The following is a 26,318-nucleotide window of genomic DNA, read 5'->3' as shown; positions in this document are numbered from 1 at the left end:
CCTTACTGGACCTCCATTTTCCTGTTGAAAAATGGGGAGGATAAGAATACAAAGTTCACCAACTCTGTGGCGGTACACAGTGTCCAAAACAGGAGGAGGGTGGGAATCAGATGAGATTATGGGTGTGGCAGCACTTTATAAACAGGGGTCACAAACTCAGATGTCTACAGAGCTCAAATGTTGTTGTTTGGTGCCATTGAGTTGATTTCTACTCGTAGCAACCCCATGTGACAGAGTAGAACTGCACCTTAGGGTTTTCTAGAGTGCAATGTTTACAGGAGCAGATTGCCAGGTCTTTCTACAGCACAGCAGCTGGGTGGATTCGAACCCCCAACCTTAGCAGCTGAGTGCTTAACCCTTGTACCACCAGAGATCAGGTAGGTGATGTAAATGAGTGAAATTTATGTTTTTTTTACTGAGATGCTCTTTGTTTGCATGTTTTAAAAATTGGGCCATTTTTCATTTTTGTAAAGAAATATGCCTTTCTCCTACCTTTCTTTAAACACACTGCCATCTTGGGGTATCTTTAATTTTCTCACTTTTTAATGGAGATGTGGATACCAAAAAAAATTAGTTTTCCTGTTTATTATAAGAACAATGATGTTAAACACTTATTAACACTCAATTTCATTGTCTCAGAGCAAAAGGGAGGGAGAGCTCATACCCCACTTAAACGGGGCAGCCGCTACTTAGCTCCATGAGGGCCCAAAACGGTCAACTCTTCCTATCTTTCAAAAGAAAGCAGAAATCTGAAGTTTTATTCAAAACCTCCCCAGTTTTATACATTGGCTGTTAATGCAGTCAGTTCTCAATACAGTGGTAAGAGACATCCTTTTAAAATGTGATGTTGCTGTTGAGTCAAGATTCCGACTCATAGTGACCCCATGTAACAGAGTAGAACTGCCCCATAGGGTTTTCTAGGCTGTAATCTTAAGGGAAGCAGATCGCCAGGACTTTCTCCCAGAGAATAGGTGTTTGGGTTGAAACCACCAACCGTTTGGCTAGCAGCCCCACTTTTAACCGTTGTACCACTAGGGCTCCTTTTTAAAATGTAAGTCAGATCATATCATAGCTCTGCACAAATCTTTGCAAAGGCTTCTCAAAATGGCTCCTGCAAAGGGCACAAGGCCGAGGTCCTAGGATTTAATTCCCTCTCTCTGGCCACCATTACCGCTCTGAACATGCCAGGCAAACTCCTGCCTCAGACTATTCCCTCAGCTCCTTCAAATCTTTGCTCAAATGTCATCTTCTCAATGAGGCCTTCCCTGACCACCTTCTTTAAAATGGCAAACTTTTCCCCAAACATGGCATTCCTAATCCCCTTTGCTCTGCTCTGTTTTTCCCCTAGCACCTTGTAGCATATGATATAATTTATTTATGATGTTTATTGTTTATTGTCTGTCTTCCCTTACTAGAATGTAAGTTCACAAAGGCAGAGATTTGCGTGTGAGTTTTATCAACTGTATATCCTATGAGCCTAGAACAGTAGACGGTTAATACATATTTGTTAAATAAATTAACTAATTCAATTTTTAAAAACATCCTGAAGGTAAATCAAAACATATTCAAGGCCAGATGCAGCCCTTGAATTACTGGCTGTAAAAAAATGCAATTGCCCTTATACAGTGGGAGGGAGGGGATCCAATGACGCACTGGAGGCAATTCCAGGTGGGGATTGAACTGAATCCATGGGGGTAGAGGTGAGGTGTACTGTTCCATTTGAAGGGATTGGGAGAGCCCATACAGCAAAGTGTAGGCACGTCCCCTTGGCCCCCAGCATCACCAGGACTGGAAAAAAGTTCAGATGTTCCCTCAGGGTGTAACCAATTCAGGGTGATCCAGTTTCCCTCTTCTGAATCCCCACTCCACACCCCAAGGACGAGGAGATGGGAGTGGGGAACAGAGACATGTACCACATTCATCAACAAACAGACATTTATTGAGCTCCTGATGTGTGCTAGGCACCAAGGAGGAGCATAGAGAGGTATCAGACAAGGTCCCAGCCCTCTAGGAGTTCTTGCTCACCAGGGGAAAGAAGAGGGAGTGGGGCCAGAAGCTGGTGTCAGTCACGGGCCTCTGTCCTTTCTCTTGTGGTCTCAGAAAGTAGGACAGCCCAGAAAGGGACACCTTGGACAGGTGCCCAAAACATAAAGGCACAGGCCACACATGTACAAGACACATGTGAAGAGCCCACACAAGTACAGGACACATGCACAAAACACAAAATGTGTACGTGTTACATGTGACAGGATTCATGTGCAGAGTGCTTACGTGCATAGGTTACATGGGTAAAGCACTGGCACTCTATCTCCCCAAGTCAGGCTGAGAGACACAGGTGGCTAGATGGGGGGAGGCCTTCAGGCCCCAGGGCCATGAGGCCCTTCAAGGTTGTGGTTGGTACTGGCCCTCTGTGGCTGTGAAGAAGTCCTCCAGCACACTGCGCAGGTAGTCGAAGGTGGGCCGATCCTCTGGGCGCTCCTTCCAGCATAGCAGCATGAGGTCATACAGCTCTTCGGGACAGTTGTCAGGTCGCACCATGCGGTAGCCTCGCTCTAGGTTCTGAATCACCTCAGGATTGGTCATCCCTAGAGTTTGATGGGAGAAAGAACATCAAGGCTCCAGGCTTTGGAAATCCACAGGCAGGGATAATATTCAAAATATTTAACAGCTGACACGGCGTGAGCACCAATCTGAAATGTCAGTCATGCCACTTGGAGTGCCTGGTATAGCTTAGAGACACTCTGTAACACACACGTTAATTGCGGTGACCTTGGACAAACTACCACATCCCTTTGAGCCTCAGTTTCGTCATGTAGAAAATGGAATAAATAGTAGTTCCTAGCTCACGAGGTTGTTATAAGGATTGAATGAGATAATGCCTATAAAGCACCAAGTATAGGGCCTGGATAGGAGATGCTTCATAAAGGGTAGCTGTGATTATTATTATCTGGTAGGAAAGTAAGAGTGGTCATGGCTCAGGGCAGGATAGGAGCCCATAGCCAGGACAGTGGTGAGTTTCTCTAGCTTTGACAGCAGGCACGTGAGAGGCTGTATCAGGAAGCCAGATGGATCCTGAGCTCCAGCAAAGCAGACCCTGCACGGGGCCGAGAAAGTTCACCAGCCCCCTCCATGATGCAGATGAAATGGTCATTGGGCCAGTTCCCTCCCTTTGCACTGGTCCTGGCCCCTGTAGCAGGCTTCTGACATGCAGACCCTGAGAGGAGCTGCTGTGAAGAACTTCATGGTCACGGCAAAAACACAGCCTCCTGTTTCTAAATTACCCTGTTGGTCTCTAGTTTCTCCTGCAGTCTCCTAAGAGGAGACTGTGATAGGCAGTCCCCAAAGACTAAGCCCTTCTAGGGCCCTGGCAAAATAGAAGTTTTGCTTCTCCAAAGCTTGGGACTAGACCCTAGTCAGTGAAGATCCCTGTCTCTAGGCCCTGCCCCTGGGAGGCCTCTAGCTATGGGTCCCTTATGTTCTAGAGTCAGGACTTTGGAGGACATAGGCCAGGGAACCAAATACACTTGGCTAGAGTCATGGTGGCAAACTGTTGGCCAGTAGGCCAAACCCAGCCCAAATATAGCCCACAGATCTACTATGGTTTGGCCCATATGGTGTTTTTAAACAATTTGAATCAATCACCAGTATTTAGAAATAAGAAAAATTTTTCTAAAAGTCTGAGTTTTGGCCTCTCTGGAAAAACAGGTCTGTTTTTTGGGCCTCCATGTCTTTATGGCAACTATCTGCTGGAGCAGATGCAAGTTCACCAAGGGCGGCGTTACTCTCCTTTGTCTCCCTGACCCTGAAGCCACTTGTCAGTTGCCATTTATCATGATGTTTTCACTGCCTTTTTTCTTCTAGGAGAGAAATGCTGTATGGGTTAGCCTCTATGGCACAGTGGAGGAGCAGAAAAGGCCCTTGGCAGGATGACTGAGTCTGGTTACAGCCCCAGCAGTGCCCCTGGACTCTGTGTGACAGTGGGCAAGTCCAGGACAGGAAGGGCCTTCAGGCCTCTCACCTGATTCTAAGGTGCCCTTACCTTTCTAGGAGGAAAGTTTTGTTCATTGCTCTGGGGATGTTTCTGCACATCCGGCCACTATGCTCTGTGACCGCCCTACTACTGTCTTTATGTTCCATTTCCTTTCCCCAGAGCTTCTTAGCAAGTTCTTTTTAAAAAATTCTATCTCTGTCTGGACTGAATTAAGGGGTGAAGGCCTTTGTCCAGGAGATAAAGGGAGGGGTGAGTGAGAGAGGGTGAGAATTAGTTGCTTAAACATGTCTCTCTCCCTCTCTAAGAAGGCCTGGTGGCACAGTAAGTGCGTGGCTGCTAATCGAGAGGTGATTGGTTCAAACCCACCAGCTTCTTCGCTGGAGAAAGATGTGGCAGTCTGCTTCTGTAAAGGTTACAGCTTTGGAAACCCTATGAGGCAGTTCTACTCTGTCCTGTAGGGTCACTATGAGACAGAATTGACTCAGTGGCAATGGGTTTGTTTGTTTTTCTCTTTAGGTGGAAAGCTTCAGAGGGAAGAGAAGACCCAGGTCCTTGGTCAGTGTTTAGTGAGCACCTACTATGAGTCCGAAGTCCCTGAGTGATGGAAGTGGTTAATGCGCTTGGCTGCTAACCAAAAGGTTAGAGGTTGAGTCCTCCTAGAGACAGCTAAGAAGAAAGGCCTGGTGACCTACTTCCAGAAAATCAGCCATTAAAACCTCATGAAGTCTGGTTCTGACACACACGGGGTTGCCGTGAATCAAATCAACTTGACAGCAACTGGGTTGGTACTACGAATCGGGCTCCTTCACTGATAGTCTCTTTTTTTTCATATGAGAAAACTGAGGCTCAGAGAAGTCATACAGTGATGGTTAATAATAAAACCTAACACACTTGAGTACTTGCTATAGGCCAGGCGCTGTTCTAACTTCAATGAAGTTTCATAACAACCCTGCAATTCTACCTCACAGAGATGCCGTCAAGGTTAAAATAGTACATGTAAAGTGCTTAGAACAGTAGTTAGCGTGTAGTAGGAAAGAAGGAAAAAAGGAAGTATATGTTCAAAGCCAAACAGAAAGTTAGCATCAGTGGTAGATCTGGTAATAAAAGGTAGGCCTCTTGCCTCCCAGGCCAGATCTACTACCATACTAGGCTGCCATACCAGAACATAAGAAAAGAGCTGGTGTTATTGAAGGAGGAGAGATCCAGAGACAGAGATGGAAGCCAGCTCTGGGAGATGTGGCATCTGTTTGAGGATGCTGGAGTCACACCCCTGAGAGGATGAAGAAGCAGTTAGAAAGTTTCAGACTGGGAAGAAGTGAGTGGAAAAACATGAATTGGCTGCCCTTCCCTGTCACCCCTCCCAGTTCCTGCCCTTGGTTCTAACCTGGATAGGGGATACGGCCGTGGGTGACAATCTCTGTCAGCAGGATCCCAAAAGACCACACATCCGATTTGATGGTGAACGTCCCATAGTTAATGGCTTCTGGTGCTGTCCACTTAATGGGAAACTTGGCCCCTGTGGGGAGGCAAAGTGAGGCCACCTGGATCTGCTTGATTTGAACCTGCCAGGCCCCAGACCTCTCTCAGACCCCGCACTTACCCTCCCTGGCCGTGTACTCATTGTCCTCAATGAGGCGTGCTAGGCCAAAGTCTGCAATCTTACAGCTCAGGGTGTCAGACACCAGGATGTTGGCGGCCCGCAGGTCACGGTGGATATAATTCCGCTCCTCAATGAATGCCATGCCCTCAGCGATCTGCAGGCCAGGTACAGGTCAGCAGTCTTGGGCCAGACATCCTTCCCCAGTGGCCAGTGCCCAGGCCCAGCCTTCCCCAGGCTCCTTACCTGAGCAGCCATGTCCAAGAGTTTGTTGATGGTCAGCTTGATGCCTGGGGGGGTCTTGAGGAAATCCACCAGGCTCCCTGTGGGCAGGAGCATGAGTAGTGAGCAGAGCGAGCAGAAGGAGGAAAGATCCTCCGGCAGAACTCACCCAAGTCAACTCAGGGGGAGGCCACCAGACCCTTCTCCCCAGCTGGGAATCTAGAAGCAGTGTTTGACATGTGGAAAGGAAGAATAAGGGGTGTAAATAGAAGGGTATGTTCTCAGGGTAAGGATGCCCAAGATATGTGAAGGTCTTTTCTGGGCACCCTCACCCTGAGCACAGGAAGGCTGAGAGGGAGCATCTTGTAGGTTTCTTGTCACCAATGGGGTAAAGCCCAAACCCCTCAGCCAGGGATCCAAAGTCCTGCATGGTCCACATTTGTAGCTTCTCCTCCCCTCCCCTACCCCTGCCTCCTTCACCACAGCCACCCTATACAATTTTGAGATTCTTCAGACAGACCACTTGGCTGTCATCCTGAAGTCTTTGTCCATCCCTACCTGCTGAACATTCCAGTTTTCTTTCATGGCCCAGCTCCCCCTTTAGGAAGCCACTCTAGTCCTACCAGGCATAATAAATTACATCATCTTCTGCATTCCTGTGGTGTGCTAGAAACTTCCCATGGCACAAACTCTGTCTTCCCAGTGCCCATTACTAAAATCATGAGTTTCCCTAACAGCAGAAATCTTGTTCACTTATCTAGTGCCCAGCCCAGAGTAAGCAGCAATGACTGTGTGCTGAAGGTATTGAATGGAATATGGAAAGAGATCCTGGGGGCCTTGGGGCATCTCTCGTAGTGGAGGGTGGCTGGAAGAAAAACACTATGGAAGTTGCTAGGATGAAGCTTGTGACCAGTGGCACTTCCCAAGAGATTAAAACCTCATATGAGGATGACAGCATACCTGAGTGTCCCCACTATGGGGCTAAATTAGTCACCAAAAACAAAGGCCTCACCCAGAGGCAGCAAATATGTGGATATATACAGCCATTCCTCTATTGTGTCTGTGACAAATGTTGCTAATCACAGTACTCACTCCAGTGAGCTTCAGAATCCTTCTCAACCCAGCTCTCCAAGCAACTACCAACCAATCAAAGTTGGCACCTATAATGAAACCTACTTGCCATGTCTAGAATCTATTAGCCAATTACCTTTTTCCCTTCCTGAAAGAGGGACAGATAATGTATTTCCAAAGAATCAGAACTAGATAAAAACAACAAATGTATGATGTAGCTAACATATGGCAGGCACTGTTCTAACTTTCATCCTCACAAAGACCCTATGAGGAAGTTACTATTCCATTATTATCACCATTTTACAGATGAGAAAACCAAGGCAGAGAGAAGGTAAGTGATTAGTCCAAGACCACTGTAGTGCAATTGATCACTTTTATATGGCCTTTCTCACCATAGCCTTGTAACTCTCACGGAATGACTGAGTGGGACTATGCAAAAAGTGCTTGTGGCCCACCAGGGAGATTGGACAGCTTGCTAATAATGGTGCACACCACCCTTGTGTGGGTGGAGCCATGTAAATAAGGTCAGTTTTGCTGTCCCACTAGGCTTAAAACAAGCCATTCCAGAGGCAGAAAGGGAGGACCTCACTACCATGAAGAAAGAAGAGCTGGGAGTGGAGTGCATCCTTTGGACCCAGGATCCCTGCACTGAGAACCTCCTAGACCCAGGAAACAGCTGTAACACCGGAGATGGCGCAAGACACCGAGAAGCAGTGGCAGAGAAATAGTGGCAGCAGAGGCACCAGGAGACCAGCAGGAGATGGTGCAGCTGGCTGCATGGCCCACAGAATGAGAAAGCTGGGCACCTTTGGGCCCAGGTTTACTGGCAGAGTAGGGTGCCTCTGGACACTTATTGGTGGAGCTAAAGAGCTTTGTAACACTTGCCTGACCAGGCCAGAGGCTGGGCCAGCCCAAGAGGTTTGAGAGGCCGAGAGGCCAAGAACCAGGTAGAGGCCTACTTGTGCGCATGGCCGAGAAGCTGTCCTAACTGAAGAACTATATCTTGAGTTATCCCTGATCCTGAATTTTAACCTGTTACTTCCCTAATAAATGCCAAAACTCTGAGTATGATCTATGAGTTTTGTGTGGCCATTGCAACAAATTATCGAACCCATCAGAGAAGTAGAGCGTGCTGTGGGAGGGGTAGCTGGTGTCACAATTGGTGAAAAGGTTGGAGGGTAGAGGTATGTCTGACCTTCATCTCATAGGAATCAGCCTCGGGCTGATGCTGATGGTGATTCTCCTCTTTCCTTACGAAGTTAGAGGAGGAGGTCAGACGCCACCCCCATGCCATTTTTACAACCACACAACCATGAAGACAGGATTCTAATCCAGGCAGTCAGACTCTAGAGCCCTTAATGACTATATTCTTTCTGGGTGAGCTCATTTAGATTTTCTGCTGTTAAAGCAGGAGCTGCACACGTGGGTTTGCCATGAGTCAGAATCAACTGATGACAACTAATAACACAACGTCTTTAGGGAAACTGAGGACCGGAGGTGCTATGGGGACTTAGCCTGGGTCACACAGCAAATCAGTGTCAAAGTGGAGCTTAGAAACTCAGTCTCTGCCTTTCCGGGCTCTCTGTCTAATAGTACAGCCCCTACAGCAACACCTTCCAGGGGAGGGGGAGGGGGAAAGGACTCACCCACAGCTGGAAAAAAAGGGCCTTGGGGCAGATCTAAGGAACCCTGGTGGTACAGGGGTTAAGTGCCTGGCTGCTAACAGAAAACAAAACAAAACAGAAAGGTCAGCAGTAGGAGCTCACCAGCCGCTTCACGGGAGAAAGGTGTAGCACTCTGCTTTGGTAAAAATTGCCATTGAGGCTGAGTCGACTCTGACCCATAGCAACCCTGTACGACAGAGTGGAATTGCCCCATAGGGTTTCCAAGGCTGTAAATCTTTACCCAGGCAGACTGCCACATCCTTTGCCTGTGGAGTGCCTGCTGGGTTCAAACTGCTGACCATTCGGTTAGCAGCCAAGCACTTAGCCACTCTGCCAGCAGGGCTCCTTCTCCATACCTTCTCCATAAAGATTACAGCCTTGGAAATCCTGTGGGGCAGTTCTACTCTGTCCTATAGGGTCACTATGATTTCCAAACCACTCGACAGCAATGGGCTGGGACAGATCTGTCCTCCCAAGGGTCAGGAAGGACAAAAAGGGGAGAAAAGAACCTAGGGGCCCATTCAACTCCTGAGATCTAGCATCCTGAGATCAAGACAGGGTTTTGAAGAAAGCAAAGGAGACTGCAGGTAAGGGAAGATCGAGGCGAATGCTCTTCCAGGCTCTGCCACCGTAGACTGGGCCCCCAGATAATATGTCCGGTTCTAGTCCTTGGCGGTGCGCCTTCAGCGGCCCAGGAAGCCCATCTAGAAACCCTTTATGCTGAGCCAGAGGACAATGCAGAACCCCACCCTCCAGGAGGGGCGCAGGGGACCGCGGCGCCTGGAGCGCACCGTTCTCCATGTATTCCGTGATGATGTAGATGGGCTCTTGGGTGACCACGGCATAGAGCCGGACCAGCCGCTGGTGTTGCAGCTGCTTCATGAGATTGGCCTCGGCCAGAAAGGCGTCGGGAGACATGCTGCCCTGCTTCAGGCTCTTCACTGCCACTTTCGTGTGCCCGTTATAGTACCCTGAGGGAGAAGGGGTTGGGGGAGTCACCCGCTGCCAGTGCACCTGTACTCAGAGCTTTCTGCGGACGCCTCCCCTCCCTCCTTCCCCGGCAACCCTGGAGGGCCACACTCACCCATCCACACCTCCCCGAACTGGCCAGCCCCTAGCCGCTCCACCAACTTCAGCGTCTCCCTGGGAACCTCCCACTCGTCCTCCCACCACGGTTTCTGGGGCTTCTGGGTCTGGCAAGGGCGACTCAACCGCGTGCACAACCCGTCCGGAGCATCTGCGGGGACACGGGAGAAGTGTGAAGGCAGGCCTTGGGTCACCCCACCCAGCGCCCACCTCACCGAGTCCCGGTGTAGGAGAAACGGACTGGCAGGGCGGTGTGGGGCTGTCACCCGACACCTGGGACTGTAGGGTCGGAGACCCCGCCCCACCCACTGGGGGAAATGAAGGAGCACGCTCAGAAATGGGGGGAGGGTAACTCTGAGAGAAACTGGGGGGAGGGGGCAGGCTGGTACGGCAGAGGAGAAGGGGCCTGGGGCAAATCTGAGGGAGTCCTGGAGTTGCTCACTGGTGTAATGGCGGACCAGTTCATGCAGGCCGGGGAAAGTGATGCGTGGGGAGATGTAGAAGCCGCCGTTGTCCAGGTTACGGATCTTGTAATGTTTCACCACCTCTCCCTGGTTCTGGTCAAAGTCCCGGACCGACAGTGAGAACGATCCTGAACGAATGAATGAATGAATGAACAAAAGAATGCAAAAGAGGGCGGGGTCGCCTTCCCCGAGCCGCGCACGCCACCCATGCCCTTCTGCTCGGGCTCACCCAGGTGGCACCATGCCGCCTCACTGCCCTGCCTTGCCAGCCCGCGACCCCGCCCACTGGGAGGCCCCCAGCCTGAGGTCCCGCCCCCGCGGCCCCGCCCCGGCTGTGGCCCCCCCAACCGCTCACCCACTGTGCTCTCGCTCTCCCGGATCAGGAAGGAGCCGTGCGTGTTGCCGGGCGCCAGCAGCTGCCGCTCCGCGTCCTTGCGGCTCAGGTTCTTGAAGAACCAGCTGAGCAGGGCAGAAACGACGGCTGTCGTCTGTTAGTCCCTTCTTCTTCCGTCCCCCTCAACCAGTCACCACGACTCCGAGCACCCACTCTGGGGTCGCCACATGTGTTCCCGCCCATCCCCACGACAAGCCCCCACTCACGGTTCGGGCTCCAGGCTGTTTGCTTTGGCCACGAAGTTGAAGGGGATGAAGCCTTCCTGGCCCGTGGTCAGAGACTGTGCCTTCCACCACTCGCCGCTCCTGCACCACAGCGATGGTCAGCGCGGCCTGCCCAGCCCTCGACTGAGCAGGAGACCCTTCCTTTGAGTCCTCAGCTCCACCAGGTCTCCCTCCCCACAGCTCAGCACTCTAGAGCTTCCCGTTTGTTCCAAGGGCCCCCCCCCCCAGCCAATCAGGACCTCAGGGTGTAGCTGGAGGTACCGGGTAACTCTGAGGATGGGGGTCTTAGACCAACAGCCCCCTCCCTCACAGACCCCACTAGGACTGTGGTGGATGGGATGAAGAGGGCACTCAACTGCTCCAAGATGCGGAGCTGTTCGCCCTTCTCGAACCCCAGGTCTCCGTCGTGAGAGGGCTCATAGTTGTGCAGGGCGATAACCAGGTTGTCTGTAAAGATAGGGGGCGTCAGGGCGAACCGGCCTGGGGTAGGCTGGGAGCATGGAGGTCGGGAGTTATAGGGCCAGAGACAGGACTGGGGGCAGGAGGGGCCGAAAAGGGTAGAGGGTTCGGAGGAGATGAAGGCAGACAGCCAAGGATCCACAGGCCTCATCTTCCAGGCCCTGCTGGTTGGGGTCACCTTGCAGTGGTGAGGCCGGAGGGATGGAGCCCTCGTAGGTGACCAGTGGGTCCCGCACATCAGAGCCATTCCGCATGGGTAGCTGTGGGGTGGAGGATGAGGGTGGGGTTAGAGAGCAAGAGGCTGGGTCTTATCACTAACTTTGTCAGCTATTTGCTGTGTGACTTTGGGAGATTCCCTTCCCCTCTCTGGGCCTCTCTTTTCTGTATACCGGGGTAGATGGTCAACTGTGTTATTTCAGGGACCTGTAGTTGTGGTCCATTCTTTCTCCTGAGTGTCCCTGGGCCCTGCACTTCACCTAATTCCCTCACCAAGTCCACTCTCTTGCCTCTTACCATGGCTTTGCTATCCAGTGGGACTATGGGGTAATGGCAGTTCTCACACACATCGATGTTTTCCATCCAGTCATCTTCAGGATTCGAGCTGCAGCTGCAGCCCATGGTCCCTGGGGGAATGGAAAGGGGAGTGAAGGGACTTCACGCAAGACCTGCAGCCCCAATACCAGACATCCTAGGGCGAGGTTGTCAACCCCCCCCCCCCCCCCATTCACCAGCCACAGAAAATCTGAAATGGTGGGCCCTAACTCCTGACTGGTGCTCTCTTGGAGCTCCAGGGCCACAAACAAAGTCACATAAAGCCCTAGGCCCCGCCCTCCCACCTGGGATGGGCAAACTGCCACAGATACCTTTCTTAGTTGAGTTGCCCACTTCCTGCCTCTCCCCTCTCTCTTTCCCTCTGCCTGTCCCCCACGTTGGGGGACTCCCTCCCAGAGAACACACATACATATTTACCCAAGCCCTGTGGAAGACCTAAATTTTTATCAGATCCTCCCCTCCCAGAGAGGTGTACAGGCCCTATCTCTTAATTACAATCCCTCTCCAGCCTAGGAAGCTGGGTCAGAGACACCTGTCCCCAAAGGTCAGGCATTAGAGCCCTCCGCCATACACAAAGCCTCCTTCAGAGGGTTTCTTCCAACAGGGTCTTACCTCCCCCCAGCATAACCCTCCAGTGGCCCTGTTGGCCATAACTTTTTTTTTGTCTTAGCAGTGCAACCTTTTTGTCAGGTGAAGTCAGGCAGAGCTCTGTAAATAAAGTAGGTAAAAGTGGAATTGCTCTGTCTGAAGCAGAGTGGCACCTCACCCTGAAGCCCCCAGAGTCCCTGAAGCACCTCTTTCCCTAGGGCTGCCCCTCACAGCTGTGTGGAAAGCACTAGTCTTCAGACAAAGTCTAATTTGCCATGGCACAATATCAAGACCAAATCCACCTCCTCAGTCTATTTTGCTACACACACACACATAAACAGCCACACACGCTCACGCACCCTGTGTCTGAACCCCTCTTGCCTTTCCTAAACACCCCGCACTGTTTTCTTACTGCACGGCTTTGCACATGTGGTCCTCCTGTCGTGGAATGCTCTATTTTGTTCATCGGCTGAACTCTAACTCAGCCTTCAAGTTTCAGCTCAAATATCACCTTCTCTATGAAGCCTTCCCAATAATCTTTGCTACCCTTTCACTCCTAGTTCCTACAACATTCTGCTCAGGCCCCAATCATCAACCTCAGCGCTGAGTGCCATGATGACTGATTTATGTGTTAGTTCCACCACGTCCCACCATCCCCAGACTCCAGGTTCATCAAGAGCAGAAGCTGCGCTTTATTTGCCTTAATGCCCCAGGCACCCAGAACCAGTTGCTATTTTAAATTTTGAATGATATGAGGAGGTTTAATGCACCAATTCTTCTATCTGCACAAGTCTTAGAAACAACCAGGTCTAACCTTTGATTTTAGATTAATAAACCAAGACCCATGCTGGGACCAGGTGGGGATGAGGAGCAATGGGGTTTTCTGGTTAACAAGAGTCAGAGCACAGATCCAGGAGCCAGAGAGAACTAAGTTCAAATCCCGATTCTAACACTGTGTGACCTTGCGGAAATCATTCTTCCAAAGCCTCACTTTTCCTCTTCTGTCAAATGGGTATCATCAGTCTTTTCTCATAAAAAAAAAAAATTTAAGCTTATGTTAATGTTAGCTTAGTTTAGAACTTCGAAAGACCTCCCCGCTCTCCACCAGGGCCCATTCTGTCCTACCAGCCCCTGCTTTGTAGGGTAGGGGAATGGGACTGGTAAATAATCCTCTTTGCTGCTCATGTTTCTTAAACTGACATACTCCTGACCCCCCATGGATATCAGATGTCATGGGTGTGCATCTTCCCAGAGTGCCAGTGGTTCCTGAATTTATTCATATAGCTAAATAAACATAGACCTATTATGGAACAAATGCAAAATGACATGAAATTTTAAGCCAAATCAAGAGTCTTAAAGGAAAAGAATACATATCTACTCTTCCTCCCACTGTTAGGAGTCCTTTGTGGGGGGGGGCGGGGGTTCATTTGAGAAGTCCTTCTAGGCCAGAGTCCACCCATCTGTGGCTGCAAATGGCTTTCTGATTTGCTGATTTTATTATGGCCAGGAACTAATTAGCAGCAAATGCCTCCAGGAAAGGAGCAATAGAGACTTGGAAGTAGCCTAAGAAGAACTGAGCTATCTAGTAAGATAGCAAGCATCCTATGGCTTGTGATACTGGGAAACCACAGGTTGGTCCTGTAGTAGAGAAAATCCCAACATCAGATGAATTATGGACTTAGATCAATAAAGTTCCTCCCAGGCTTAACATTCTGGGAGGCTCTGGAAAAGGGCAAGAGAACAATGGGAAAACAATGGGCTTGAGACGGGGGATGAACTGGGCCAAGACCAAGAGCCTGTGAAAGTCCTGGGATGCAGTGGTGAGGAGAGGCAGCTAGAAGGGCAGAAGGAACCCAGGCTGGAGATCAAGGGACTAGATGGCACCCGGTGCAGGCTGGGGTCAGGTAGGAAGGGAAAAGGAGCCACGGGCCTTGGGGTGAGGTCCAAGAGAGCCTGCAGGAGGACCTAGAGCCTGGACAGAATCTGGGCCCACCGGAAAGGACCTCACATCCCTAAGGAGAGTGAGAAAAGGCCAGGCTCTGTTAAATTAAACCAAGAGGAACTCTGTAACTCTGACCCTGACTGCTTTCCCTATGGCTTATTTTGTGCTCCTGGAGCCCTTCAACTGAAGGAAGCACATCTTGCCTTCTACAAGTGTGTGAGCATTAGCGTGAAGAGCCTGGCAGCAACCAGGAGACCCCAGAATTTGACAATAAGAGAAATTATAAGGTAACTTTTTTAATGGTAAATATGTATGTAACAAAACATTTGCCATTTCGTCAATCATCACGTGGGTAGTTAGGTCAGTGACAGTAATTATGTTCACCATGTTATTCAACCACTACCCATACCCATTCCCAAATCTTTCCGTCATCAGAGATGAGTTTGGTGGTTCCCAACCTAGTGTTTGCATGCTCCCAGAAGAAAATAGTGTTGAATACCTTCAGGGTATTTTAAAATTTCAAAAATCTACATGGAAATTATACTACTACTAGTTATTGTTCCCTCATTGCATACTTAGTTAAGTCTCTGATCAAATTTTGAAGTAGAAAAATAAGAAAATTAGTGCCTAAACAACGTAGTTTGTTAGGGAAAATGTTTAAAATCATGAGATCCATGGAGGGGGGTGGGAGGTGGCAAAGGAGTCCTTGGGAGGGAAAAGTTTGGGAACCACTGAGGAAATCCACCGGCCTCGTTTTAAAGATGGAGAAGCTGGGGAATCAAAGAGGGTAAGTGATTTTCTCAACAGCACACCGAGGGGTCTTGGCAGAGGCAAAACTCAAATCAGGCCCCTACATTCCTTATCAATGGACCCTCCTCTGCTCCTCGCTCCCTGGGAGATCTAAAGAATGTGGGGGGATCTTGAGAGATCATAGAGAAAGCAGGTGGGGGGCAAGAATCGTTAGTGGTCATGCAGAGAGCAGTTGGGTGGGAGGACAGGTGTGACAGTGGGTTTACTCTTCATCAAGTACTTGATCATTGTGCTATTAACAAAGACCTTTCTCTTCAAGACAATTTTTCCCTCTGCTTAGAATACACATTTCTGAGTGTACATTTACCTGACTCAGTGTAGGTGAGTCTGTGCACATGGAGGCATAAGATTTAGTGAGTGTCATGCTTATGTGTGCACACCTGTGCATTTGTATGAATCCGCATGCACAGATGGACATCTAACAGAATGGGAGTATTTATAGCTTGCTGGTATCCCCACGTAATTGTAAGATCATATATGCATTCACCTAGTTTTACAAAATATAGGTCCCATCCTCCCAGTCTCAGCTTGACAAAGCCTGCTGGGTAGCCAAAATGATATAACCAGGTTAGTAAAACCAGGTCAATAAAAATTTCTCATTATCTGAAAAAAGGAAGAAAAAGAGAAAAGCAACAAACAGTAGATTCAAGGAGCTGCTGGCAATAAGAATAAGAACCGGCAATAAGGACAGATAGTGGGGTGAATGAAACAGGACATTCTCTTCTCCCAGCTCAGGAATCCAAGGTCAAGAGTAGAAATTTCATAGATCCTATATCACCTCTGGAAACCCTGGTGGCGTAGTGGTTAAGTGGTACAGCTGCTAACCAAAGGGTCGGCAGTTCAAATCCGCCAGGCGCTCCTTGGAAACTCTATGGGGCAGTTCTACTCTGTCCTATAGGGTTGCTATGAGTCGGAATTGACTCGACGGCACTGGGTTTGGTTTTTTTGGGTTTATATCACCTCTGACTGGGGCCTGTAATGCTCTCAGTGAAACTCAAGTTTGCCCATGGTCTATACAGCACTTTGTGCAAACTATAAAAATGTCACCCCTCCCACGGGCTGCAAACTTAGAGAGTGGACTGAGGGCTAGGTTTCAGCCTCCCCCCTCCCACCACTTTTTGCTTCTCAACACAATTCCCAACCTGCTCAACATACCCAGTGGCCCTGCTCATGTCATATATGTATGTTGTTGTTGTTAGGTGCCATTGAGTTGATTTTGACTCATAGTGACCCCATGTGACAGAGTAGAACTGCCCCCATATTGTTTTCTTGGCTGCAGTCTCTACAGGAGCAGATCGACAGGTCTTTCTCTCACAGCGCCATGAGGTAGGCTTGAACTGCTGCCAGCCTTTCCATTAGCAGCCAAGCATTTAACCATTTGCAACACCAGGGCTCCTTATATATACTGTATACAATTGATCAAAAATTCCAGGCTGCAGAAAGCTCCTGGACTGGGTTTTGTGATCCCAGAGTGTTTTAGAACCATATCACAGTGAGTTCTGATTCTTGACAACTTGTTCACTTTTATCAACTCCACCAACATTATCTTCTTTGGGTGGGCTCAGAACGTGTTCTTGTCCATTTTTTCAAAAAGGGCAGTACTTTCCTTCTCCTAAACCATAGACCTATTCATTTATTGAACCAAACCAAAAACCAAACACACTGCCATCGAGTCGATTCTGACTCACAGCGGCCCTATAGGACAGAGTAGAACTGCCCCATAGAGTTTCCAGGGAGTGCCTGGTGTATTCGAGCTGCCGGCCTCTTGGTTAGCGCCAAAGCACTTAGCCACTATGCCACCAGGGTTTCCATTTATCGAATATTCCATCCAAAATGCTTCCCAGCTTCTTGCCGGGGTTTCTCAGTCCAGTGTTCTTCATCAAGAACAGGCCGGTTATTCCACTCCAGACCATTGTACTCAGGGCCACCTTGTGGCAAAAGCTGTCAGGAATAATTTAAAACATAATCTTGGCCTTTGTCTCTGACCAGGATTTGGTTTTTGGCTAAGTTGCATCTGTTCAATGGCAATGCCCACACGGAAACTTGTCAAAATATAATAGTCAAGAATCAGGGTTGGCGGGCAGAGTAAATAATTTCTAATGGGTAAAACAGGGATGTGTCCTGGGTTCCCTCCTTTTTCATGTGTTCCTTTTTGATACAATTGTTGTTAGCTGGCATCAAGTTGACCCTCAACTCATGGTGACCCCATGCACAATGGGACTGGATCTTTGTGATCCATAAGGTTTTCATCGGCTGATTTTTGAAAGTAGGTTGTCAGGCCTTTCTTCCGAGTGCATCCTAGTCTGGAAGCCCCGTCAAAACCTGTTCAGCATCATAGCAACACTATAAGGTGCCTGAGGTGCACTGACCAGGAGTTGAAACTGTGTCTCCAGCATGGAAGGTGAGAATTCTACCACTGAACTGCCCCCTTTTGATATAATATCACTTTTGAATTAACTTTGTGACCTGTTGCCACAGAGAACAGAAAGATAAGTCTTCTCTTACATGCAAACAGATGAATTCATTATCACAAACTGGGAATAACTTGAACACAGAACTGACTGTTAGTTAATTATTGCCATAAAGAAGGGCCCTTCTTCTTTTAAGGGTGATGGAAAGATTTGGAAATGAATAGTAGTGATGGCTGAACTCACTGAATTGTACAGGTTAAAGATGTTGAAGTGGCAAGTGTTTTGTTACATATATATTTGCCACAATTTAAAGAGGAAGAAGAGCTACAGAGCAATTATTCTAAGCTAAAGCTGGTATTTTCCTAGAGAGGTCCCCCAACTAGTAAAGTGTATGCACCTAGTAATTCCTTTCAGTGAGTTTCCTCGTGTGGCACAATGGCTCATTTTTGTGTGGTGTTTCTAGCCATGGTCTTGTAACTCCCACCCGACTTATTGGGTGGGACTTTGCAAATAAGACAATTGTGGCCCACCATGGAGATGGGTCAGTTTTGCTTTAAAAGAGAGCCAGTTCCAGAACAGAGAGAGGATTTCACCACCACCAAGAAAGAATAGCCAGGAGCAGAGAGCACGTCCTTTGGACCCAGGATCCCGGAGCTGAGAAGCTCCTGAACCCAGGCGGTAAAGAGATAGCTGTAACACTAAAGAGGGAGATATGGTGGCAGAGAAACAGCAGCAGGCGAGACCAGCAGGAGATGGCGCAGTAGGCTTCCTAGCCCACAGAGCGAGAAAGCTGAGTGCCTTTCGGCAGGAGGCTTGCTGGAGGAGTAGAGTGCTTCTGGGCACTTGGTGGGGCTAGTTTTGCAAACCCAGGAAGCTAGAGCTGAGCACCTTCCGTGAGGCTTAGTGGTGGAGTGAGGTGCCTCAGAGCACTTATTGACAGACCTAAAAAAGCTCTGTAACACGTGCCCCTGAGCAGGGCCAAGGCTGAAGGGCCAGAGAGAGGCATGTCTTCGGCAAGGCTGGGAAGAGGCTGTTCTGATGGATAAACTGTATCCTGAGTGTTCCTTAACCTGAATTGTAACCTATTGCTTCTCTAAGAAACCCCATAATTGTGAGTATTGTCTGTGAATTCTGTGTGGCCATTGCAATGAAACACCAAACTCAGCAGAGAAGTAGAGAGTGCTGTAGGAGGGAGGGTTGGTGTCAGTATTGGTAAAGATGGCGGAGAAAGGAGGCGTATCTGACCTCCGCCTCATAGGAATCAGCCTTGGGCTGGTGATCTTTATTTTCCTTCCTCCGCGTGAAGTTAGAGGAGGTCAGATGCTGTCCCCACGCCATTTTTACACATCCCTTTGGTACCTCCGTGTGTGTTTTCCCTCAGAGCCTTTATCAGGATAGAGCCTTACTTACAGCTTGGTAATTTATGTATGCTATTTTATTAAAGTTTCTGGGAGTCTACTGGTCATGAGGTCCTACACACAATGCCCATGTCATAGTGACCCAAATATAACCCCAAGGTCCCCCAGTCACTCACTGGCAGAGGCCTTTGGAGAGCTTACTAAAACTCTCTGTGCCTCTCTCAGTTACTTCATGTGCAAAAGGGGAATAAAAACAGGACCTGCATCTAGGGCTATTGTAAACATTATATGAGATAATATATAAAAAGGGCTTAACATAGTGCTTAGTACATAGTAACCCATTGCCATCGAGTTGAATCTGACTCAAGGTGACCCTATAGGACCGTAGAACTGCCCCATAGGGTTTCCAAGGCTGTCACATCTTTCTCCCGTGGAGCGGCTGGTGGGTTTGAACCACAACCTTTTGGTTAGCAGCCGAGTGCTCAACCACTGTGCCACCAGGGCTTCTTAGTACATAATAAGGACTCAATAAATGAACATAATTGTTATTCAAGGCTAGGGTAAGCATTTCATTACACCAGCTGTTATGAATTGAATTGTGCCTCCCCCCTCAGAGGTATGCTAAAGTCTTAACCCCCAGTTCCTATGGAATGTGACTTTGTCCTTTGGAGCCTTTGTCCTTTGGAGCCGGGATCCCTGCGCTGAGAAGCTCCTGAAGCCAGGAAGTTGTTGTTATTGTTAGCTGCCATGGAATCAGCCCCTGACTCATGGTGACCCAATGCACAATGGAATGAAATGCTGCCCCTTCCTGGGCCATCCACATGATGGGTTGAGGATCAGCGGTTGTGATCCGTGGGATTTTCATTGGCTGATTTTCAGAAGTAGATTGCCAAATCTTTCTTCCCAGTCTTTCTCAGTCTGGAAGCTCCACTGAACTCAGTTCAGCATCGTAGCAACACCCAAGCCGCCACAGACAGAGGGGTGGGTGGTGGCTGCTGTTGACGTGTATTGGCTGGGAATTGAAGCTGGGTGTCCCACACAGGGTGGGGGGCAGGGAGAATTCTGTCACTGAACTTTTGGAAACAGGGTCTCTGAACATGTTACTAGTTAAGTTCACATGAGGTCATACTGGAGTATGAGTGGTGTCCTTATAAAAGAGAAGAGACACAGACAGGCACAGAGAGAAAACAGCCATGTGAAGACTGCCTCAGGCAGAGATTGGCACATCAAAGATCACAGGCTGCCACTGGAAGCTAGGAGAGAGGCATGGAAAAGGTTCTCCCTCAGAGTTCTCAGAAGGAGTCAACACAACCAACACCCTGATTTCTAGCCTCTAGAACTGTGAGACAGTAAGTTCCTCTTCTTATAAACCACTGAGTCTGTAGTACTTTGTTACAAGAGCCCTAGGAAAATAGTTTGTGGTTGTTAGGTGCCCTCCAGTCAGCTTCAACTCATAGCAACTTCGTATATAACAGAATGAAATGTTACACGATCCTGCTCACAATCTTTGAGCCCGTTGTTGCAGCCACTGTGTCAATCCGTTTAATTGAGGGTCATCCTATTTTCCACTGACCCTCTATTTTACCAAGGAAACTAATACACCAGCCTTAAACGTTTTCCAGACTAAGATGATTATTTTCATTTTCCTCATGATTTTTACCACTGCCACAGAATGCCTTTTCACCTTTAATATATTTAGGTAAAAAGGAAAGTTGACTACCATAGATGGAAAACCAGTATCACTAGCCATAAATAGAATCACACACAAACTCGTACACATTAAAATAAACACATAAGATAACACATAAACTAACAGTTTTCAACATTCATCCATTTCCTCCTAAAATCACCTCACACACATCAGTGATGTACAGGCCACACTTTGGGTAACACTGCCCTGTGAGAGAGAGCTTTGGGCTTAGGCCTCGGTCGGTGGGTTAGAGGAGACGGCTTTCTGAGTTGGCCAGCCTATTGACAAATATGTAATCAATGTCACTGAACTATACTCGTAAAGACTGTTGAAATGTCAGATGTTTTGTTACATATAGATTTTACAACAATAAAAAAAAATAAGTAAAACTAGGCTGGACCCTTAGGTTTGGGGGAGGAATCATAAAGCCCTTAGGGAAACTTTTGAATTATTTTATGTCTCTAAGGAGAATATGTGGGATTTACAATTAATTTTACCCGAAGGATTTAGTCTTTGTCCTTAGTTTCTGAGGGCTAACCTCTAAAACCTTGGAATTTCCCCAGTGATTGAAGAGTTTTTTACATCCATAGGGCTCCAGATCACATCTGAGGTTTTACGCTAATGCGTGAATTTTGGGTTGGGGCTGGGGAGACCAGAAAGACCCACCACTTGCTATGACCTGACCTCAGGTGGGAAAAGCTGAAGGTTGAGTTCAATCAATCGTGCCTACATAAAGAGGCCCCAATAAAGGCTCTAGACAGGGAAGCTCCATGGACTTCCTGGTTGGTGAAGTTATCGGTGTATGTGGGAGGGTAGTGAGTCATTTGGGACATGGACACTCCATATTGGGAACCCTCCCAGACCTTGCCCTATATGTCTTCTAATTTGTAACTTTTTCTTATAATAGAACTGAAATTATTTAAAAAAAAAAAAAAAATTAATTGTTACCTCCTATGTGTCAGGCTCTGGGCTAGTGCTAGGAACAGAGTGGTGCCCAGCTACTTGGCCCTGCCCTCTGTGACGGAGGTGGATGCCCCTCAGGGGGGTCACTCCATTTTCACAGAAGGCCATAAGGCCCGTGAGCAGTTTGTTGATCGATCGGTAATGTCTGTGACTAACAACAACACCGGCGATGAAAGACAGGTTTTCTTGCCAGGAAGTAGCATCTCAAATACCACCATTACCCATCTACCAAGCTAATGTTTAGTGAAAACCGTTAAAAGAATGAAGTAGACCTCCATGTATTGATATGAAAAGATTTCCCAGATATACCATGGCAAGCAAGTTGCAGAACGGAATGTAAAGTATAAGCTTATCTGCGTTTAAGTATGTATATATATAGATTTTTTTTTTTTTAAGCCAGGTTCTGTGTTAAGCCTTTATTTGCATGATATCAGGTAATCTTCACAATAATCCTGCTGAGATATGTGCTATTATTATACCTATTTTACAGATGCAAAAACCGAGGCCTCTAGAGGGTAAAATGATTTGTCTTAGGCCTTACAACAAATAAATATGCGGTGGACCTGTGAGATGAACCTCTCAGTCTGCGTGCGCCCGAGACTAGGCCTTTAACCACTACACTCTTCAGCAGCTGTACATAGAAAATCTAGAAGAATGCACACTAAATTATTCACAGTGAGCACATCCCAGAAGCGGATTGGAGGGGGCTGTGTTTCTGTTTCTTAATATGCTCTGTGCTGTTTGAATTTTTTAAAATAGCCATGTGCTAATTTTGTAAATGAAAAGCAAAAAACGACAAAACCACCACCAACGCAAAGACTCTGCCGAGAGGTGATCCTTTGGGGAGGATCAGCTGGGCCATATTCTCCCACTCCTCTACTCCTTTCAAGAAGCGTGGGATGCGCGCTAGGTGATAGAGGAAAAAAAAGGTACTGTGACCAAGGAAGTTTGGGAAACACTGGCTTAAACAAAATTCATCACGCTTCTTCTCTGGAGAAGACTTTAAGAGCTTTAGCAAGCTAATGTTGATTGTGAATTAATATGGGGGACAGAGTTTGTAGCTGAAGCCATGTGGGTTTGCTCCTAGAACCCTTTCTTTCCAGGTGCCTCGTGGAAATCATGTTCCTTGGAACAGGCTTTGGTAATGCAACTCCAGATACTTTAAACCCAACACTGGGGCTGGTTGTTAAAGGCCACATCCCTGGAAGTTATTATCTTGGGTCCATCTGTCCCCACCCCATCCAGCTCCCTTTGGAAATGCTTTCATTGAATTGAGCTTGTCCTCAAAGCCAAAAGCTTATATGGTGGAGCACAGCAGACCTTTAGAACTCACGATTGTTCTATTATCATATTGTACATGACTTCCAAGTGCCTTCTGTAGATATTAAAACCAAGATAATTGGCTCCTCCTGAAAAAAAATTTTTTTTTTTTTAATCTGGATGTTTTCGTCTTTGCGCTGGTTGCTAGGAAGCTTAGGGCAAAGTTGTCATTTCTGTAGCAATTGCTTAGGATTTTAACGCTAACATTTTATGTTCTGACCTCATATTGGTCCATTTCATGTTTCTGTCCTTATTTTATCTTTGTCTTATCTTTCTCTCCCAGTATTTTCAGCTTTCTTTTCAACACCCTTAATTCTTTTTTTCTCACGGGTGGGGAGGTGATGGGGGATGGACGGTTAAATGGGTAGCTGGAAAGAGAAACAGCGTCCAATATGTGTTGGATGGGGAAGAGGGAATGTGTGTCCATATGTAGGTACTTATGAGTGTGTGTATGAGTTTATATGATCCAGCATGTGTTGTGTGTGTACTTCCTGCTTCTGAATATGTTGTTGTTGGGTGCCATCCAGTCAACAGCAACCCCATGTGACAGAGTAGAACTGCTCCATGGTATTTTCTTGGCTGTAATCTTTACAGAAGCAGATTGCCAGGTCTTTCTTCTATGGGGCCACTGGGTAGATTTGAACTGCTAATCTTCCAGTTAACAAATGAGTGCTTAACTGTTGTACCACCAGGGCTCCTTGCCTCTGAACATACATGTACACATACATTTCCTCATGATAATACCAATTATATTTTGGATAAGGAGATGCATGTGTGTGTGCGTGTATATGTATGTGTGTTTATGAACCTGTCTGTGGACCCTCCTCTGGGGCAGACCCAATGGCCCAGCCTAGAATCCAGCCTGCCTGAGTTCTCACACCCACTATACACAGGAAACAAGCTTATATGCAAAGCCACACCACAAGTGTGAGGGAATGGGCGGTTCTCTGGCCTGACAAGGTGCTGAGCGGGTGTAATTCTGGGTGAGGATGGCCCTCCCTCTGGTGCACCATTTGCAGGCGGAGGGAGTGCCCAACCTCCATTAAGCATCTACTACGTGTCGGGTACTACCTAGGGTACACCACAGTCATTATTTTCCCTTCAGTTCCCACGAGCACACTGTAAGGGAGGAATTTATCATTGCCTCTTTACAGATAAGTAAACTAAAATTCAGAGAGGTGGAGCCACTCACCGAAGGAAATGGCAGAACTGGAATTGTACCTGAGTCTACCTGACTCTGAAACACATGCTCTTTGCACTACACTGTATTCATTGGCTGTCTTCCCTTGGTCTTGCTCTGAAGCCTCTGGCATCATGATACCCCAGGAATAGAGCCCAGGGAGAGTGACCTTGGCTTCATGTCCTAGGCACTCTCCAAAGCGGGCCTTTGTCCTCAGAATTGCCCTGGCTCTTCCAGGAAGTCTCTCAGATCCCCCTGAGGGAAGTCTTCTGCCTTCTCTGAATCCTCAGCCCTTTCTCTACCCCCATCACTTGGCTCTTTCTCCATTTGTGAAGAGCCTGTGTTCCCACACCCCGTGTGTAAGGGACCCTGTTATTCATCTACCACCCCCAGGCTGAGTGGAGGGGGCTGTTCTTGTCCAAGGAGGGGATGAGCTCCCCTGAAGAACAGAGCTGAGCAGCGTGTCCCCCAGTTGCGACATGAGGCTGCAGGCCTGGGTATGGGGAGAAGTTGGGATATACTGAAAACTGTGTGTCAAGAAAATCTCCAGTGGTGATGGGTAAGGCCGGGGAACCCTGGAATGTCTGGCTGAGGTGGGGAACTCCCCCAATAAACTGAAGACTTAGAGCTCAAAAATGAGGGGGTGGGCAGGTAGCTGACTATGCCTTCCTGGGCCTCCACCTCTCTTAGGGTTGAAGTGAGAATCAGCAGGACCAACTGGCCCTATACTTGCAGCTGCAGTGTACGGGGCTGAAGCAGGAGGAGCAAGGGGACAGTGTCTGTGACACTTGGCAGGGGCAGGAATGGCAACTTTCCAAATGGAAGTTCAGAAGTTCCTTGCCCAGGACCAACTGCATCTCTGTTGGGGATAAAAATAGCCCTTCTTCTCCCATTTACCCATCATTCTCTCACCCCTTTAACTTCCCAAAGTCAGACCAGACTTTTCTGCCTTGGAGAGTCCATCCCAGATGATAAGTGTCCATCTGTTCCAGCCAGAAGACTCCTCCGTCTCTCAAGCAGTGCTGGGCAGTGAGAGCTAAAATCACTTCTCATGTGTCTATCCAGGTGCCCTCGGTGACTCCTCTCTCTCAGGAGGTCTGGTCACTAGGTCTGCCCAGGAACCAGAAGGATTCCTGGGTCCCCCTGACTCAAGCCTGTCCATCACTCTGTGGCATGGGGGGCAGAAGGGGGGTCACAGTTTAGGCTACTACTGTCTCCTAGGGCATTCTAGCCTGGCTCAGCCACTGCCTTGGGACTGTGGAGGAGTGAGCGTCTTGCCCTTTCTGCATCTTAGGAGGCTCATCCTTCACATAAAGTACTGGGCTTGGTGGTTTCTGAAGGCTGTTTTAACAGCTCACAGTCCATGTGCCAGGTCTTCCAAGAATGTACTACCAGTGAGGTAGGGGCTGGTGGCACATGCGGTGTGGCAGTGGGCAAGAGCCACCAGTTATGCAGATAAGAGGTAGTCCAGTCACACCCCATGCCTCCCAGCTGACCACCAGTGAGGTTTCTCTGTCCCCCAGCCAGAAGAGCTCCTGCATACCTTGTGCCAGGCTGTTGCCCCTGCTATCAGACCCCCCACCAGAGCCTCTAGGCCCTTGTTCCCAGTGCTCCTTACCTGCCCAGCCCGGGAGCCCTCTGGCCCTATTCACATGGTCCTCCTGGCCAAGCCTGGTTGCCCAGACACAGTCTCAGCTTCCCTCGCCGTGGTAGCCACCGCCTGTCTCCCCTCGCCCACGTCCCACCCTGACTTCCTGCCTCCTCCTGAGGGCTCCTCAGCCAACCCAGCCCCAGCAACCCAACCACAAGCCTCCAGCACCCCAAGCTTCCTGCCGCCATAGCCCTCCACCTCTCAGCCCTAGGGGTCCTATATATCTCCAGGGGCAGGTTCTCAGAGTGGATACTTGAAGGATAAAAGTTGAAGTGAGAATCTTTGATGGGGCCTCCCCTCCTGCCCCCCAGGGTGCGCCTAGGCAAGAGATTCAAGGACAGCCTTTGAGCCTAGTGAGCAGGGGGCAAGCAGAGACACACTCAGCCTATAGTGAAAGGCAGGTCACCCTGCAGTTACAGTCTGAGAGCTAAGTGACCCTTTTATTACTATCTGCGATCAAGGTAGCATCACTTCAGAGGCAGAGGAGAGGACAATATCCCTGTTAAGTAGCTGGAGAGTAGAACAACACCCCTGTTACAGTATGATAACAGGCTAACAACACCCATCTCCTACTCAGGGGACAGGACGATAGCTTTATGAGAGTCAGAGAGATGGCTAACACCCCTCCTACATACAGAATGCCAGACAGCAGCCTGTTGCAGAAGCAGGCAGGACAACTCC

The 26,318-nt window shown here is 48.5% G+C and overlaps 1 protein-coding gene across 2 annotated transcripts; it reads right to left on the bottom strand.

The window, feature by feature from the left end:
* Window positions 1-1,917: 1,917 nt before the first annotated feature.
* LCK (LCK proto-oncogene, Src family tyrosine kinase) lies at window positions 1,918-25,718 on the bottom strand. 2 transcript variants are annotated; one of them, XM_049878625.1, is made up of 13 exons: window positions 25,605-25,718; window positions 11,686-11,795; window positions 11,351-11,432; window positions 11,070-11,160; window positions 10,696-10,794; window positions 10,451-10,554; window positions 10,074-10,223; window positions 9,630-9,782; window positions 9,337-9,516; window positions 5,835-5,911; window positions 5,592-5,745; window positions 5,376-5,507; window positions 1,918-2,585 (listed from the first exon to the last, which is right to left on the bottom strand). In XM_049878625.1, exons 2-13 carry the CDS (start codon window positions 11,788-11,790, stop codon window positions 2,383-2,385), a joined length of 1,530 nt encoding a protein of 509 aa, XP_049734582.1. In that variant the 5' UTR covers window positions 11,791-11,795; window positions 25,605-25,718; the 3' UTR covers window positions 1,918-2,382. The 2 variants fall into 2 exon arrangements, with proteins under 2 accessions (XP_049734582.1, XP_049734581.1); XM_049878624.1 differs by lacking the exon at window positions 25,605-25,718 and having other exon boundaries at window positions 11,070-11,432; window positions 11,686-11,776.
* Window positions 25,719-26,318: the final 600 nt, after the last annotated feature.

Source organism: Elephas maximus, chromosome 3 (genome assembly GCF_024166365.1).
Source record: "Elephas maximus indicus isolate mEleMax1 chromosome 3, mEleMax1 primary haplotype, whole genome shotgun sequence".
Taxonomy (NCBI): domain Eukaryota; kingdom Metazoa; phylum Chordata; class Mammalia; order Proboscidea; family Elephantidae; genus Elephas; species Elephas maximus.
This window is presented reverse-complemented; position numbering and strand designations above follow the sequence as displayed.

What these genes read in the sequence shown, in the direction of transcription:
- LCK (XM_049878624.1), bottom strand. Translation starts at nt 11,419, where the DNA reads ATGGCTCTGATGTGCGGGACCCACTGGTCACCTACGAGGGCTCCATCC. An exon ending in CAGCTCCGCATCTTGGAGCA is followed by an intron (nt 10,795 to 11,069) that starts GTTGAGTGCCCT and finishes GCTGTGGTGCAG; the next exon opens with GAGCGGCGAGTGGTGGAAGG. An exon ending in AACAGCCTGGAGCCCGAACC is followed by an intron (nt 10,555 to 10,695) that starts GTGAGTGGGGGC and finishes TGCCCTGCTCAG; the next exon opens with CTGGTTCTTCAAGAACCTGA.